This window comes from Acanthopagrus latus, chromosome 15 (genome assembly GCF_904848185.1).
Source record: "Acanthopagrus latus isolate v.2019 chromosome 15, fAcaLat1.1, whole genome shotgun sequence".
NCBI lineage: Eukaryota > Metazoa > Chordata > Actinopteri > Spariformes > Sparidae > Acanthopagrus > Acanthopagrus latus.
The window spans coordinates 2,011,497-2,026,560 of NC_051053.1; the positions used below are offsets into that span (position 1 = coordinate 2,011,497).

Below are 15,064 nucleotides of genomic sequence, written 5' to 3' on the forward strand. Positions count from 1 at the left end.
CAGTAAGAACAATACGAAACTAATGATACCATAAACAACATGTAATACACACAGCAAAAGAAGGTACACAGCCATGTCACCACTCCCCGACTGACCCCCCCTTTTTAATGTGCTCCAACATTGAGCTCCAAATTTTGACAAATACCAAGATATTGTTGCTATGAGAGAATCTCAAACATTCTAAATGAAGCACATTCACCAACTCTGTAATTAACATTTCATATATTGGAGTACAGTCTGACTTCTACATGTGCAGAATTACTTATTTTGCTACCACCATACCTACTGAACAGCCTTGGTTTCATATATGTTCTTATCAGCTGGAGATGCCGTGGATTCATGGGCTGCCATTTAAAAACCTGGAATAAACTGCTTGGAACCTCAACCAAGGTCACAAAGAAAGTACCGGCTACTACCCACAACTGCTGGCAATGGAAAACCAATAAAGAGCAAAAAGATTTGAGTTAAGCTGAGGATAACATGCAGTGGAAACATGGCATCAGATAAGTTCAGTGCTTCAGAAAGTTGTTTTTCAGTACAAGTTAATTAATCTTGATAAGGTCCCTCCAAACTGATCAGTTAACAAGACACAAAGCTGTTCCGTGACTGTCTGTGAAAAACATCTTAAAGCCTTAAGGTGTTTTTTGTTTTTGTTGGGCCCCCTGTTGATGCCTTGGTGCGGTGCAGTCAAACAAATTCCTCAGCCTTGTTCAGTGGGATCTGTGAATATATATTTTGCTATCTTCAACAGCCATCTCTGGAGTTACAAAGCATCTGAGGCCTCTGCTCCAAGAGGAACCCTGTTCTGATGATATAAACAACATCAAGTGTTATAATCAGCTGTGTTTGTGAGAGGTCACCAGAATAAACAATCTGTGACTCAAACGTCAACAATTGAAATCCAGCCTATCAGGCTCTTTTTTTTTTTTTTGGCCTTGCCCCGCTATCTCTGCTCTGATCTGTGGAGTTCTGTGGTCAGTGTTATACTGACTTGATGTTGACTTCCGCTGCTGTTGTTTTCAGAGCCTCCATTGTAACTTCACTGAAATGCTCCAAACAACCCAGATAGCAAAGTTTGATGGAATCAACATTGAGATATTGTCAGGCTGAAAATTGTAATCAACGTTGATGTCAGATATTGAAATATACATTGAAAGTGCTCGCTATGATCAGCATTGAATCTCCCATCAGTTCTGACAATGAATCAACCTTTATTCAACTATGATACAATCAACATTGAAAGAATGTAGAATTAAATCAACATTGATTCATCTATATATATGCATTGCATTATACATTGAAACAAGGTTATTCTTAAAGGGCCGTTGAACACTTTTCAACCTTCCTTTCCCTACAGGAAATACACGGGACCGCGATACTTCAGTTACAGATGACTTTATTCTTCTTCATCATAAACCACCATAAGTCAGCGTCGAACTGTTAAATGCGTAGCATATCATTTTAAGACAAAATTTGTATGTGACAGAAATACAGAATATAAACACATATGCACGATACAACGTGACAGAAGTAAACGTACCTCACTGGCTGCACACAACCGAGAGGGAATGAGTCCACTTAAGAAATCTTTTAAGCAGTAAATATCTCTGCAAACTTAAGGTTCAAACTTGTTTTCGGAGGCTTGCACGCTTCTCCTGCTTCATAACTTTCTAGTTCACTCTTTTCTTCCTGAGTGACGTGTCGCGATCAAATTCATCCCACTTGTAACTCTGGTTGAAAATAAGTTCTTACTCATTCTTAGAGAAATAAAAATAATTGTCCATGAAAATAAACAGCACAAAAATAAAATATATAACAAATCAACAAATAATTACACAAATACGATTTATGGCAGTTAAACTTTGTATGCAGCATCACACAAGACCTGAATCATTTAATCAACTTATCTCAGTCTTCAGAAACTTGATTGTTCAAACTGTGTGCTCTTGACTGGTTGGAACAAAAACCTGCAGCCACACCGTTCACACTGGTTTGGTTCTCCAATATTACAGCCCTGATAATACATCCATAGGTGGAGTGAAATTTCACCCCTCGCTGCCTCCGATAGATTCACACTGAGATGGAGGCGGAATTGGTGTACAAAAATCATCATCTATACTACACTGATTCAACAACAGTTTTTCAAACGTTGAAATGTTAACTGTGATTAAACATTGCATCAACATAGATTTTTCAACCTCAACCAAATATAACCAGTCTGACCAAAATCCAACATTGAATTAATGTCTTTTGCTATCTGAGAACACACCCTACTAATAACCTATCATGTTTAAAGGCCAGAATGTCCCTTGACAGCATTGAGAATTCATTAATACTGTTCTAAGCATTGTTTACTTATCAAAGTAGGTGTTAAAACTTGCTAACTATATTCCAAAAGCTACCACTGTTCTAGATTGTTTGGTCAGTAACTGATCTCTCTCCTCCCTCCTGCTCATGATGTAAAAGAGGAAAGCCATTTTCTGGTATCCCTCCTTCACTGTATTCAATCAGAGACAGAGAACTCCATAGAGAGACACTCCTTTCTGCTCAGGGAACACCCAGAGAAGAGGATCCTCCATTTTGCTGTCGTCTGATGATTTATTTGGTCATCATGTGGTGATGTAGAGAGGACAAAGAGGATAGGTAATTGCAAAACCAAAAAACAAAGATGCAAACCAGAGGGTGCAACGTGACAAAGGGAGTGGTATTTCTTTGTCAGGGAGGAGTCAGTCTGTGTGTGTGTGTGTGTGTGTGTGTGTGTGTGTGTGTGTGTGTGTGTGTGTGTGTGTGTGTGTGTGTGTGTGTGTGTGTGTGTGTGTACATATATATACATATAGTCAGGATGACAGTCAGGACTCCTCATATGGAGACAGGGGAGTCCTGACTGTCAGCACCTTCTGTCTACAGTCAACTGATCTCAACCCCTTTGAACATTTATGGTGACACCTGAAGACTGAGGAAGCCAAGCATCAAGAAGCTTTCTCGAGCTCTGTTAAATCATGCTGGGATAACATGAGTCAGCAGGTTTGTGGAATCCATGCCAGCTCAAGTGCATGCCTTCATGAAATGGGAGATGTTCTGACATTCACAGACAATTTTCAAACATTCAGCATTTCACTCAGATTAGTTAGTATAGTATTAGATAGTACTACATTTGAAACACATGCATGTAATCTATTTTAAGCATTGATCTTAGATATTTTGAACCTAATGTATACACACACATACACACAGGCCATGCTCAGCAAGTTTTAGTGTAATTGGTTTTGTTAGTCATAACTTCTGCTGTTGACAGCTCTGCTTCTCTATACTCAACGCACCTGCTGACTCATAATGTTTTCTTCCAGCTGTATTGTATAAGGTTCACTGTTGCACTCTAACTACTACATGGCTATCGTCAATTCTTCCAATTAATTATTCACAGAGATTTTCATGTTAGCGATAGAGGATCGCCTATAAAGCCTGTGATTAGAAAGAGCACCCAAAGACTTGTGTGTGTGTGTGCGTGTGTGTGTGTGAGAGAGAGAGAGAGCGAGGGAGAGAGAGAGAGAGAGAGAGAGAGAGAGAGAGAGAGAGAGAGAGAGAGATTTTGGTATGCGCTCCTCTCTCAGACAGCGCGTCATTTATAGCTCGGTCGGAGCGGGTTGGGTGTCTGGAGTTGAGTTCAGCGCGGACCACGGTGTGTTAGACTGTGTGTCTCCGTCCATTTCTCATCGGTCGAAGTGGGATTATCAGAAGGCAGGGTGAGCTGCTGAAGGTGTGTGTGTGTGTGTGTGTGTGTGTGTGTGTGTGTGTGTGTGTGTGTGGAGGGTTTGGAGGAGATGGTTCCCTCAACAGGATGGACCGGAGGAAAGTCTTGCCCGGGTTCGTCCTCTGCTGTCTGTTTCTGGCCCTGTGCGTGTCTGCAGAGGTAAGCAGGCTGCTGCCAGCCGCTCTCAGCCTACATACAGCTGATGTGTACATGCGTCTTTTAGCCTTGAGCGGGATTTAGGACTTTTTTATGTAATGGAAGACATGTGCGACCATCTCATTTAATTCCACAGAAACATGTAACGTTATTCTGCGAATCTCTAGCATACTTCATCCCCCAACACTGGGTATTTGGCAGAAAGAGGCAGCCCTTTTTATCATAAGCCAGGCTCAGGCAACAACATTTTTAAAATGACAACAGGCAAATCATTATCTGGCTATGTGATCCAAAATAAAATTCCGACTTCTTCCAAATTTTGAAACTTAAAGTTTTGTTTTTTAAAGCTCTAGAAGCTGTTGATTATACATATCTGACTGGCAATCAACCATATACATTAACACACTGAAAAAACTAGATATTTGACTAAGTTGTCTTGCTTCAGATGAGCTGATGTTCTCAGCTGTCTCCTGATTGATAGGTATGTTCAGTCTGTTATGTGTAAAGACACAACAAAAATGAATTAATTAGGCTACTAATATTTTCTGTGCAATGCAGTCTTTGAATAGTCTTCAGTTTGAAGGTGTCTGAGGGTGTTCACGTCTACAGATTTGTAGACAGTGTCAGGGTTATTATTTTACTCAGTAACCATTTCAACAGCCTCAGACTGAAGCTGAGATTCTGCACTTAAAGCTCACAGTCGCAGTTCAAATCCAGTGTGCTGGACTGCAGAGAAAACATGAAACAAAAAGTCCAAACATCACAACCTGTTCAGCCACTCATTCTTCCATTAGTACCTGGTCTGACTACTTCATATTATCAGCAGGTCGAAGTCCATACTCATTTTTATTCATATCACGTCTCTGCAGATAAGTGAGAAGGGAAACACCATCGTGTAATTGCTCTGTCACGTTGATTCAAGTGCTTCAGAAGGACCTGAACTGATTTCAAAAGCCACAAACCAGGTTAAAATCCAAGAATGTAAAATAATCTACATCAGCATGGTTAACTAAAACAATTCCTGACCACCACAAATCTAAAAAAACAACTGCTCTGGCAGTTCAACCAATGAAAAAATTATATGGCAACGCACAGCATTTGGTTGCTGAGGAAGAGGACAAAGTCGTATGTCATACTCTGTGCTGTACTACTTTTATGAATTCAAGTAAAACACACATCATGCCTATGCATATGTGTGCAGCACGGTCACTGAAAGTTCCGAAACAAAAGTGGAAACACTCAGCTACTATTGTATTCCTAGGAATTCTTTCTTTCTTTCTTTCTTTCTTTCTTTCTTTCTTTCGTTCTTTCTTTCTTTCTTTCTTTCTTTCTTTCGAGGAAGTCATATTTCCCATGGGCGAAAACTCACTAAACTTTACAGAAATGTCCGGCCCTATGCCAGATTTACTTAATTCCAAGGGCATGTCAATATTCCTCCTGGGGGGCACAATAAGCATTAAATTTTAAAAACTTTTTAAAAGAAAAAAAACCTCCCACAATTTTTGCTCAATTGTCACCAAACTTGCTAGAGAGCATCTTTAGACCGTCCTCCACAAAACTTGTTTCTCGGATTTTTGATTTATCAAAAATTAAGCCTACAGTGCATCAAAATGTTTGACTGTAAACAGTACTGTAAACATATACTATCAAATTCTTGCTAAATACATTTTCAATCTTCCTGAAAAAAAATGAATTTTTGAGAACATTTTGAATTCTGCTCTCATGGGAACAACTGGAGTCAATGTATGAGTGTGAATTTCTGACATTTTGACCATTTTTGAAATCTGCCTTGACAACAGCTGCCTGGACAGTGACTCCCTGAGTCGACAAATGAAGCTACACAGCAGCTCTCGCTTCCAGCCAATTAGCTCAGTGAGTTAGGGGCTGGTCCTTGGTGTCAGGGGTTGTGGGTTTGAGACCCAGCGATGATGATGATGATGATGATGATGATGATGACAGATCAAAATGTCAGATGTCCTCAACATGAAACACAAGACAGTTGTCCTGATGGTGGCATCACAGCAAGACTCTAAATTAAATAAAAACAAATAGCTTGGTCTGGACCATGGGTGAAAGCTAACCAAATTATGCACAAAAGTCCAGTCTCATGACAGATGACGTCAGCTGTAAACCCAAGCCAATAGTCCTGATGGTGGCACTACAGCAAGCATCTAAAGTTCAAAATATTGAAAATTCATAACAAATCAACCTGCTAGAACTTCACACTTTCATCAAGCTGCAGCCCCAATGCTAAAGAAACTTTTGTACATTTAAACCTATTAAAAATTATTAAGTCCATCACTCTGTTTTATTTTGTTTAAACTGTAAAACGTATAAAAACATATCTCCTCCCACAATTTTTGCCTACAGTGCATGAAAATGTTTGACTGTGAACACTACTGTAAACATACACCTGCAAATTGATAAATAAATCGTCAATTTTCATTAAAAAAAAATTGAACATTTTTAGAGTCATGGTAGATGATGTTTGACAAATATCAGAATTTTACCTAAATTTGATTTTTTTTTTTTAATGTACCTTTTTGAGAACATTTTGAATTCTGCTCTCATTTGAATAATTGCAGTCAATGCAAGCAACATTTTAAAAAAAATCATTTTTAAAAACAAATTACCAACATCTCCATGCTGCAATATGTGTATTTTCAGATTTTTGTCTTGATAACTGATTTTTTTACAGTGGTTTCAAATCTGCCTGCACAACAGTGAATGGCTTACTCAGTTTGTGAAGCCACTGTTGTGTTGCCACTTGCCAGTCAGCTCAGAGTGATAGATGACAGTCTTTGGTTCCAGAAGTTGTGAGTTGTGTCAACTGGTTGTCAACTGTCTTGTCTTCCTATTCTCCTCTTGTTGCTCAGAATTGCCTCCATTTGCCAAAAATAGCCCGGACCCGATCCATCACTATAATTTGTACTTTTTTTGTACTTGTTTTTTGTGTAAATTTTTGTAAAACTATTGAAGCTGAGTGTTATCAGTCAGTTTAGGCCAAGTGAGCTGTGGCAAATAGGCTTGATTGCAGGGCAGGGCTAAGCCTGCCTGAAGTAAATCTAGCACAATTGGGCTAGTCACTACAGCATCAGGACAGCTGAACAAAGACTGTCAAACAAAGATTTAGGGAGTCTCTCTGCAGAGTCCATCGAGGGAGGTCTAGTAACTCACTGTCCACCACCGATTGTAGCCATGAGTTCTACCCAATCCTAGACAGGAAATCAAACTGGGGAAGATTTCACCAGAGAACCAGCCAAACATTCTCCACCGGTACTGAACTAGAAGTACTAGGGGGGCTATGGAACTGCCAGTCTGCAGTCAAGAAGGCAGACACCATTTCAGCCTCTGCCTCCCTGCAGACTCTCCACTTCCTGATCCAGATCACCCAAGAAAACACCACCACTCCAGTTACCCTCTCACCTGCGTACTTATTCTCACACTCCCCGAGACAAACAGGTCAAGGAGGAGGAACTGGACTCATCTCACCCACATGGTCTGCATTTGAATTCCACACTGTCTCTGTCACCCCTCCTTTCAAGCTCAACATTGTGGTGATCTATCACCCTCCTGGTCTTCTCCATGACTTCTTTGATGAGATAGACACCCTCCTCAGCTGCTCCCCTGATGTTGGCACATCACTCGCTGTCCTGGATAACTTCAACATCCACCCAGAGAAGCTGCACTCATCTGAATTCATCGAGTTTTTCCTCCACATGTGACCTCACACTCTCTCCCTCTCAGCCCACCCACCAGGCCAGGAACCAACCAACAAGGTCCTGGTGTACCTCGGCATACTCTGTTATCAGCAGCCAAATGTGCCTTCTACCTGTCAGATCAGCTCCTCCACCTGCAAGTTACTTTAACAAGACAGCAAAAGACATCAGCTCCTCATTTACCCTCACCTCTGATGGCCTTACCTGCTTTTATTTTTATTTTGTACTTCATCGACGGTGATATGCTTTGGCTTCTTTCTTGTGACAAATATACTTATTGTAATTTGTTGTCTATCTTCCACAGGTCAATGAAGGTGGATACTTAGTGAATATTGTGCAAAGTGCAGGTAAGGTATATCTTAAAGTCTTTATTCATGTATGTCTGTTTGGGGAGAAACCTTATCAAAATGAGTAATAATTGTAGTTATTAAAATAATTTTTAAAAATGTTAATATAAATGAATAAATTGGTTTATTTGGTAAAAGTGATCAAGACATGTATACTTCAAATAATAAATATCTGTTATCCATCTACAGCTACAGCAACTGAAACACACTAAACAAACTGCTATTTGCTGTGTGTGTTTTGTTTGAGAGAGAGAGAGAGAGAGAGAGAGAGAGAGAGAGAGAGAGGGAACAGTTGGAGGGGGGGACAAGATGGTGGACATGATCTTTGTGGAGATCACATCACATAAGAACTCAAGATGGCTGCTGTGGACACTACCGGACAAAGTAATTTTCAAATGACAAGCCAGCAAATTTCCCAGTCATAATCAGCCCCAGGAGTCCGGATGAATTAGCTGATGTTATCAACTCAAGACAGGACATTGCTAAGCTAGTTACTTTGCAGTTTACGTTGAACGAAAGCTAGAAAGAAAGCTAACCTGACTAACCTGTGGCTAACAACATGAAAACAACCACAATTTCAAATTATATACACATACAACTCAACTAATCACAAAAGGTAGGGACATTTGTGTTTTGTAGATTATTTCTTTGTTGTAACAATGCTTCTTGGCAACAAATCTTACGCCCTTGGAAAGCCTGATCAGCTTGGGCATGCTTTTTGTGCCAGAGTGACCAAAACAACCACATTGGCTGACTTGCAACAAATGCTGGTTGAAGAATGGGATGCCATCCCTTAGCATTGTGTGACCAGGCCTGTGGAGGAGGTGCCAGGCTCTGTTGTGGCTATGTATGGTTCTTCCACACACTACTGAAGCTCCTGTTTTTTAAACTGATAAATTGTTAAATTGCTAATATGTCTGGTTTCTTCAGCCTTCAATCATCCAATCCACCAAACAACACCAAATGAGTCAATTGTAGAATAAGTGGTTTGGCATAGAAGATTTGGCAAAATGTTCCTGGGCACAACCCACATACTAGGCTCTGCTGCTCATCCCACAAATGCACCTTCCTTAAAAATATGGCACCATTTAAAAGGAAAATGAACAGGCTTCCCAATGTTTAAGATTTACTGCCAGGAAGCATTGATACAACAAAGAAATAATCTACCAAACATACATTTGCTTACTTTTTGTGCTATGTTTATGACATGCTTTATTGCAGTGTCTTTTTTTTAACTGTTCGCCACGAAGAAACCCACACCTGCGTCGTTTTGGAGCTTCAAAAACTCCCTCTATGAGTTCTGAAGTTTACTTTTTTTCGCCAGATTTCGGTCCAATTCCCGTTTGGCCAGATTGGCTTCTGTGGATATTACTCTCTTTTTTGGGTTTACGAGCAGTCTGTGTTGGGGTGTGTTTTGTTGAGAACTGCCTGTCGCTTGTAAGTGGACTCCATTTCTGAGCTATTGCAATGCTCTGTTGCTAGCTCAGAGCTAGCTGAGAGAGGGACTCAGAGGCGAACATGCATGTCAAGCCAACACATCAAGCCAACATAATTTTTCTGGGAATGTGCTACATGGAGCACCTCGCAAGATGAGTAAGCCACAGGCTGATAGGGCCAACCGAGTAAAAAGGGGAATGTCTCATTTATCTTTTAGCTTACTCAACAGCCTGTAACAACCTGTTTTAAAACACATAAAAGTTGACTAATGCATCTTTGACTTGCCTTCATTCAATCCTGACCTGATCCTCATCTAAAACCTTCAAGATAACAACTCCTACTCTGACCTGGATCTTACCATGTTATTAAATGCAGAAAAAAAAGTCCAAGGTGAGGTTGAATGTTTTTGTAGATACCATGTATCAAGTCTCTTAAGGTCAGTCTGTTTCTGTTCATATCCTTCCTCCCACCGGTCGTGTCATTATTTCTAATGTCCCTTAGCAGAGGATAGGCTAATATAATTAGCTGGCTATGGTATGGCCTTTATGCATGCCTGTTCTTTCCGGTCCTCCCTGTCTCGTCACCTCCACTCCCTACTCTCTCCCCTCCAGTCACAGCATGTCTATATATACAGTAAACCAGTGTGGTTTCATCCTGTGCCTCACAGTCACAGTTAAAGCAGTCAAGCTGTGTAGGTTTTGTAATTTTCATGCTTCATGCCCTATGGCAGTGGTTCCCAACCTTTTTTCCTTAAAGCCCCCCTTTCCTGTGTCCAAGACAAGCCAGGCCCCCCCCAACCCCAACCCGCATACACTAAAATAAGTGACTATTTACAAACTTTTATTTTCAAAAATAACAAACAGCTGTATGTTTTTACTCATATTCTCATTGTTTTACAATGTATCTAGATTAGTGCTGTCAATTAAAGGCATTATTAATGGCGTTAACGCGAACCCAATTTAACGGCGTCAATTTTTTTATCGCGAGATTAACGTTCTATTTTGTGTAGCAAACTAGTTTTTTCACATGCTGTTGCAACCACTAGTGACGTTAGAAAAGCTACAACACCACACCTGGTCTAGCTAGACTGGAAGCAAAATGACAGGCACGATATTTTGGCTTGCCAGCCGGCCAAAGAGTTGAAGGCACCTTATGTTTTGAGTGGATGACGAGCGTGTGACGTGGTATACTAACGTCATGGTGCACTGCACGCACGCTCACACACACGCTTGGACACACAAGCACTCGAAAGACCTGCTACTGCAGGGGTGGACTGGCCATCGGGAGTACTGGGATTTTTCCCGGTAGGCCGATCAATAATGGGCCGATGGACGGCTGTTATTTATCTATTCAATTATTTTCTTTTTTTATTCTTTTTTTTTTTTTCTGCTGCACCTTGCCTTGGTAGCTATGACAACTCTCCTGGCCCAAGGATGGAGACATGCATCGGATCGGCCCACAGTGCTCTGCTGCAGATACAGCACAAAGGTGACGATTGGCCCAGTGGCTTGTCTGTCTAAAGAATACCTGGCCCAATGGCCCTATGAGAGGCTACAGAGACCCAGGAGTCCCACCCACACGTTACTTTATCGACCCGCACCAAGCTATTTCATTCATAAAAACAGGGGCCTATGGCAATTCTGGACAGCTGTTTGAGTAATTAGCTCAAAGCAAATAAGTAGTAGGGTCACCTTTTATTGGTAACCTAACCATTACTGTTCATTCTTTCCGAAATAAGAGGCTGGGTTGATGAGCCTCTGGTGAATGAACTGCTGTGTTCAAAGCAAACTTGAGAAAAAGAAAGTATTAAGCTCTGGTTTAACTGCACTATAGGCTGAGTCCTGGTTTACCTGACATGTGCACTTTATAATTTTATTTTGTATTGCCCTGTGGGACTCCTGCACCAGCAGCGATGACGGCTTGTCCATCATCCTGCTCTCTCCCACCACCTGCACTGAGTCCAGAGGGCATCCCAGGATGCAGCTGGCCTTCTTCATAAGTTTATCAAGTCTCCTCCTGTCTGCTGCTGAGATGCTGCTGCTCCAGCAGACTACTCCATAGAAAATGGCTGATGCCACCATAGAGTCATAGAAAGAGGTCAGGAGTGCCCCCTGCACCCCAGAGGACCTGAGCTTCCTCAGCAGATACAGTCTGCTCTGGCCTTTATTGTATGTAGCTGCAGTGTGATCAGTCCAGTCCAGTTTATTGTTCATGTCAACTCTCAGGTACTTGTAAGATGTCACCATCTTAATGTCTGTTCCAAGGATGTTCACCTGTGTGCAGGGTTGTTTGTGCCTGCAGAATACCACCAGCAGCTCTTTGGTCTTCCCAGCGTTGAACTGGAGGTGGTTCCGATGGCACCAGTCCACAAAGTCCTGAATAAGTTGTCTGTAGGTTCTGTCGTCCCCGTCCCTGATGAGGCTGAGGATAGCAGAGTCATTAGAGGACTTCTGTTGATGGCAGTGAGGGGATTGGTGGTAGAAGTCTGCGGTGTACAGGGTGAACAGGAAGGGGGCCTGGACTGTTCCCTGTGGGGCCTCTGTACTGCAGATTATTGTGTCCAACACATAGTCCTGAGTCCTCACATACTGTGGCCAGTTAGTGAGGTAATCCAGGATCCAGGATGTGAGGTGTTGGTTCACCCCTGCGAGCCCCATCTTGTCCCCAAAAAGTGCAGGCTGTATAGTGTTGAAAGCACTGGAGAAATCAAAGAACATGATCCTCACAGTGCTACCGGGCTTCTCCAGGTGAGACAGTGATCTGTCCAGGAGGAAGATGATGGCGTCGTCCACTCCGATGCCAGGTTGATAAGCAACCTGGAGTGGAGGGGGAGGGTGGAGAAGGACCAGCTGCTCCAGGGTCTTCATCAGGTGTGAAGTGAGAGCAACTGGTCTGTAGCTGTTAAAGCCTTTTGGGTGAGGGATCTTTGGTACCACGCAGGAGGTTTTCATTTTTCCAGCTTCAGGCTCATGTTGAATATATATTCCACAATCCTGCACAGCTGGTCTGCACAGGACTAGAGGAGTCTGGAGCTGATCCCATCTGGACCTGTAGCCTTCTTCACCTTCATCTTCCTCACTTCCTCTGCACTTTTCCGTGTTGATAAGAGCATCAAAATGTGAAAAAATTATGGGACAAAATTGAATCAAGGGACATTTAAAATAGATACAACGTGCAATTAATTGCAAGTAATCGTGAGTTAACTATGACATTAATGCAATTAATTGCAATTAAATATTTTAATCATTTGACAGCACTAATATAGATAGATTTCTTACTTTTTGTGTCATCAGATGTATCACACACAAACACACACACACACACACACACACACACATACACACACAAAGTGTGGACCAAAAATATGTTTCAATTTGGATTATACAGAGTTCTGATTATCCAGTTGGGTGTGTTATTGTGTTTTTATAAGTTTAATGTGCACAAATATAATTTCGGTAACCTCACAACCTCAGAGCAGACAAAGTTGTGCGCACCCCCTGTGATCTCTGGCGCCCCCCTGGGGTTCAGAGTTGTTCTGGCTTCTCTTCATTTATTCACTCATAAGGACAAGACAAGATACAGTAATCAACAATTCTGTAAATGGACCAATAAGGTCAAACCAAGTGTGTGTGCGTATGCGTGCACGTGTGTGCGTGTGTGTGTCACAGCATTGTCTTGTTAAACCACCATCTGCCCACCAGATGAATTTACTACTTCACAGAACTTGTTTTTACCCGTCTCTAAAAGATCCCATAACCAGGGGAAGGGTTGTGAAGCTCCTTGACCCACTGATGAGGTGTGAAAACTGTCTGTCAGTCAGCTCCTTATGTCAAACAAAATTAGGAACATAAGTGAGAACAAAGCAGTGATCACTTGAGCAGCTGAACATTTTGTTTATTGGATCATGTAAACTCTTGGTTTACTTATAAAACGGTCAGCAAATTTAAATTGTGTTGTGTGTATTTAATGTGTCTCTAGTGTCTCTAAGATCACCTCTCACCAACCACATGCCCATTTTAATTTGAACTGAGTAAAGTATTAAGTATAATATTAATAATATTAAGTATTATCACCAAAATGTCGTTAGGGTATAAAAAGTAAAATTGTCATTGTGCAAGAAGACTCCATTGAGAAAGTTTGCTTATTGTATAAAATACAGTATATTGTCAAATTACTATTGGCGATTGGTGCATAAACACACAATCAGCATTGTTATGTGGCAGCTGGTAGAGGTCTACTGTAAAAAACAAAAATGAAAAAGGTAAACTGTCAGGCTGTAAACATTTTCCATTACACCACTTAAAAATATTATATATAACTCAACAATGAATCACTAAAAAAATGCAGCATTATGCTGTATGTTTCATTTGTAATATTCTAGCCAAATTTGAGCAAATTTTCATTCATCAAGACACAGAGGATGTCGCCAGCCACAAGTAGTGTGTTTAACAGGAGCAGGATATGATCAGCAGAAAGTGTTACTTCACTCTTACCTGCTCATTTTCTTTGTAACTGCGAGAAAACTAATCTTCTTTTTTTCGAGTCAGCTTGCTAAACTGACTACTACACAGGCAAAGAGAATGAATAGTGGGAAACAGCATACACAACAGGCTTTTAAAAAGATGTTGCAAACAGGGATTGGGCAGCAGATTAGTAGCTCCAGAAGAAATACAGAATTGTTATAAATATTAATAATAATAATATTAATGTGAGCTATTAAAAATGCATTTATGTTAGGGATCACCTCCACCCAATTCTTCATTGAATTAAATTTAGTTTGTAAAATGTGTGTTACACAACTGACTAAATTAATAACTAAAATCTAGAATTGATCAAATCTAAAATCTCTGTTTGGTTGTTCTTCATGTAATGTGATTTAGGAAATAAAAACTGGAAAACTGAGTGATAGTCTGTGTCTGCAGCTGTGCCCTCCTGCTCTGAAGGCTTTACAGACCTGGGCTACTATAATGGCTCAGTTTCCCACACGGACTCAGGCTCCCCCTGCCTCAAGTGGACAGACTTTCCAGACTACATGCAGCAGTACCCAGGCCGAGGCCTGGGGGACCACAACCTATGCCGAAATCCAGACCAAGAGGCCAACCCCTGGTGCTTCTTCCGGCAGAGCTCTGGTGCCATCAGCTGGGCGTACTGCGACTGCCGTCATGGTGAGCTTAAACTGTATGTAACTTGATAACTACACCTGTGTGTAAAATATGCATATGCATTATTTTATTAATTAGATTTGTAAATATGAGCGCATGCCTGATTCTGCTTTATAAAACTTGAACGCTGTGGAACTAGGCGCACACACTTCCACTCCCATAATTACCCACCAAAAAAAGCAGTGCAATTCGGTATTGCTGAAAAAGTGGTAAATTCTTGCAACCATTATGTAAAGCATGTCTGTTTTTAGCCTACCAATTATTCATCAAATATAGTTGAATGCAAGAGGTTCTCAAACGTTTTCTTTCATGTCACCTATGCCACATTGTTTTCTTGTTTATAGGAAAGCAACTATTAAAATCTGATCCAAAGTGAAATTTAGTGAAAAAGTGATAAAGGTCAGTACAATAGCATCAGAAAACATTTGCTTGTTTATGTTCCTCACATAAATCATTTTCATTTAACTTTGTTTGACTCCATATTTTTATCCC

At 40.9% G+C, this 15,064-nt stretch overlaps 1 protein-coding gene across 5 annotated transcripts in view; it reads left to right on the forward strand.

The window, feature by feature from the left end:
• Positions 1 to 2,468: 2,468 nt before the first annotated feature.
• si:ch211-51a6.2 (neurotrypsin) overlaps positions 2,469 to 15,064 on the forward strand; it is a 33,045-nt gene continuing 20,449 nt past the window's right edge. The window contains exons 1-4 of one of the 5 annotated variants that reach the window (XM_037124897.1): positions 2,469 to 2,643; positions 3,810 to 3,910; positions 7,931 to 7,973; positions 14,333 to 14,575. In XM_037124897.1, the coding sequence (XP_036980792.1) occupies positions 3,839 to 3,910; positions 7,931 to 7,973; positions 14,333 to 14,575 (358 nt within the window). In that variant the 5' untranslated portion in view covers positions 2,469 to 2,643; positions 3,810 to 3,838. Of the gene's footprint in view, positions 2,644 to 3,578; positions 3,911 to 7,930; positions 7,974 to 12,836; positions 13,207 to 14,332; positions 14,589 to 15,064 lie in introns of those variants that run through there. The other 4 variants (XM_037124896.1, XM_037124898.1, XM_037124899.1 and 1 more) reach the window with 4 other exon arrangements.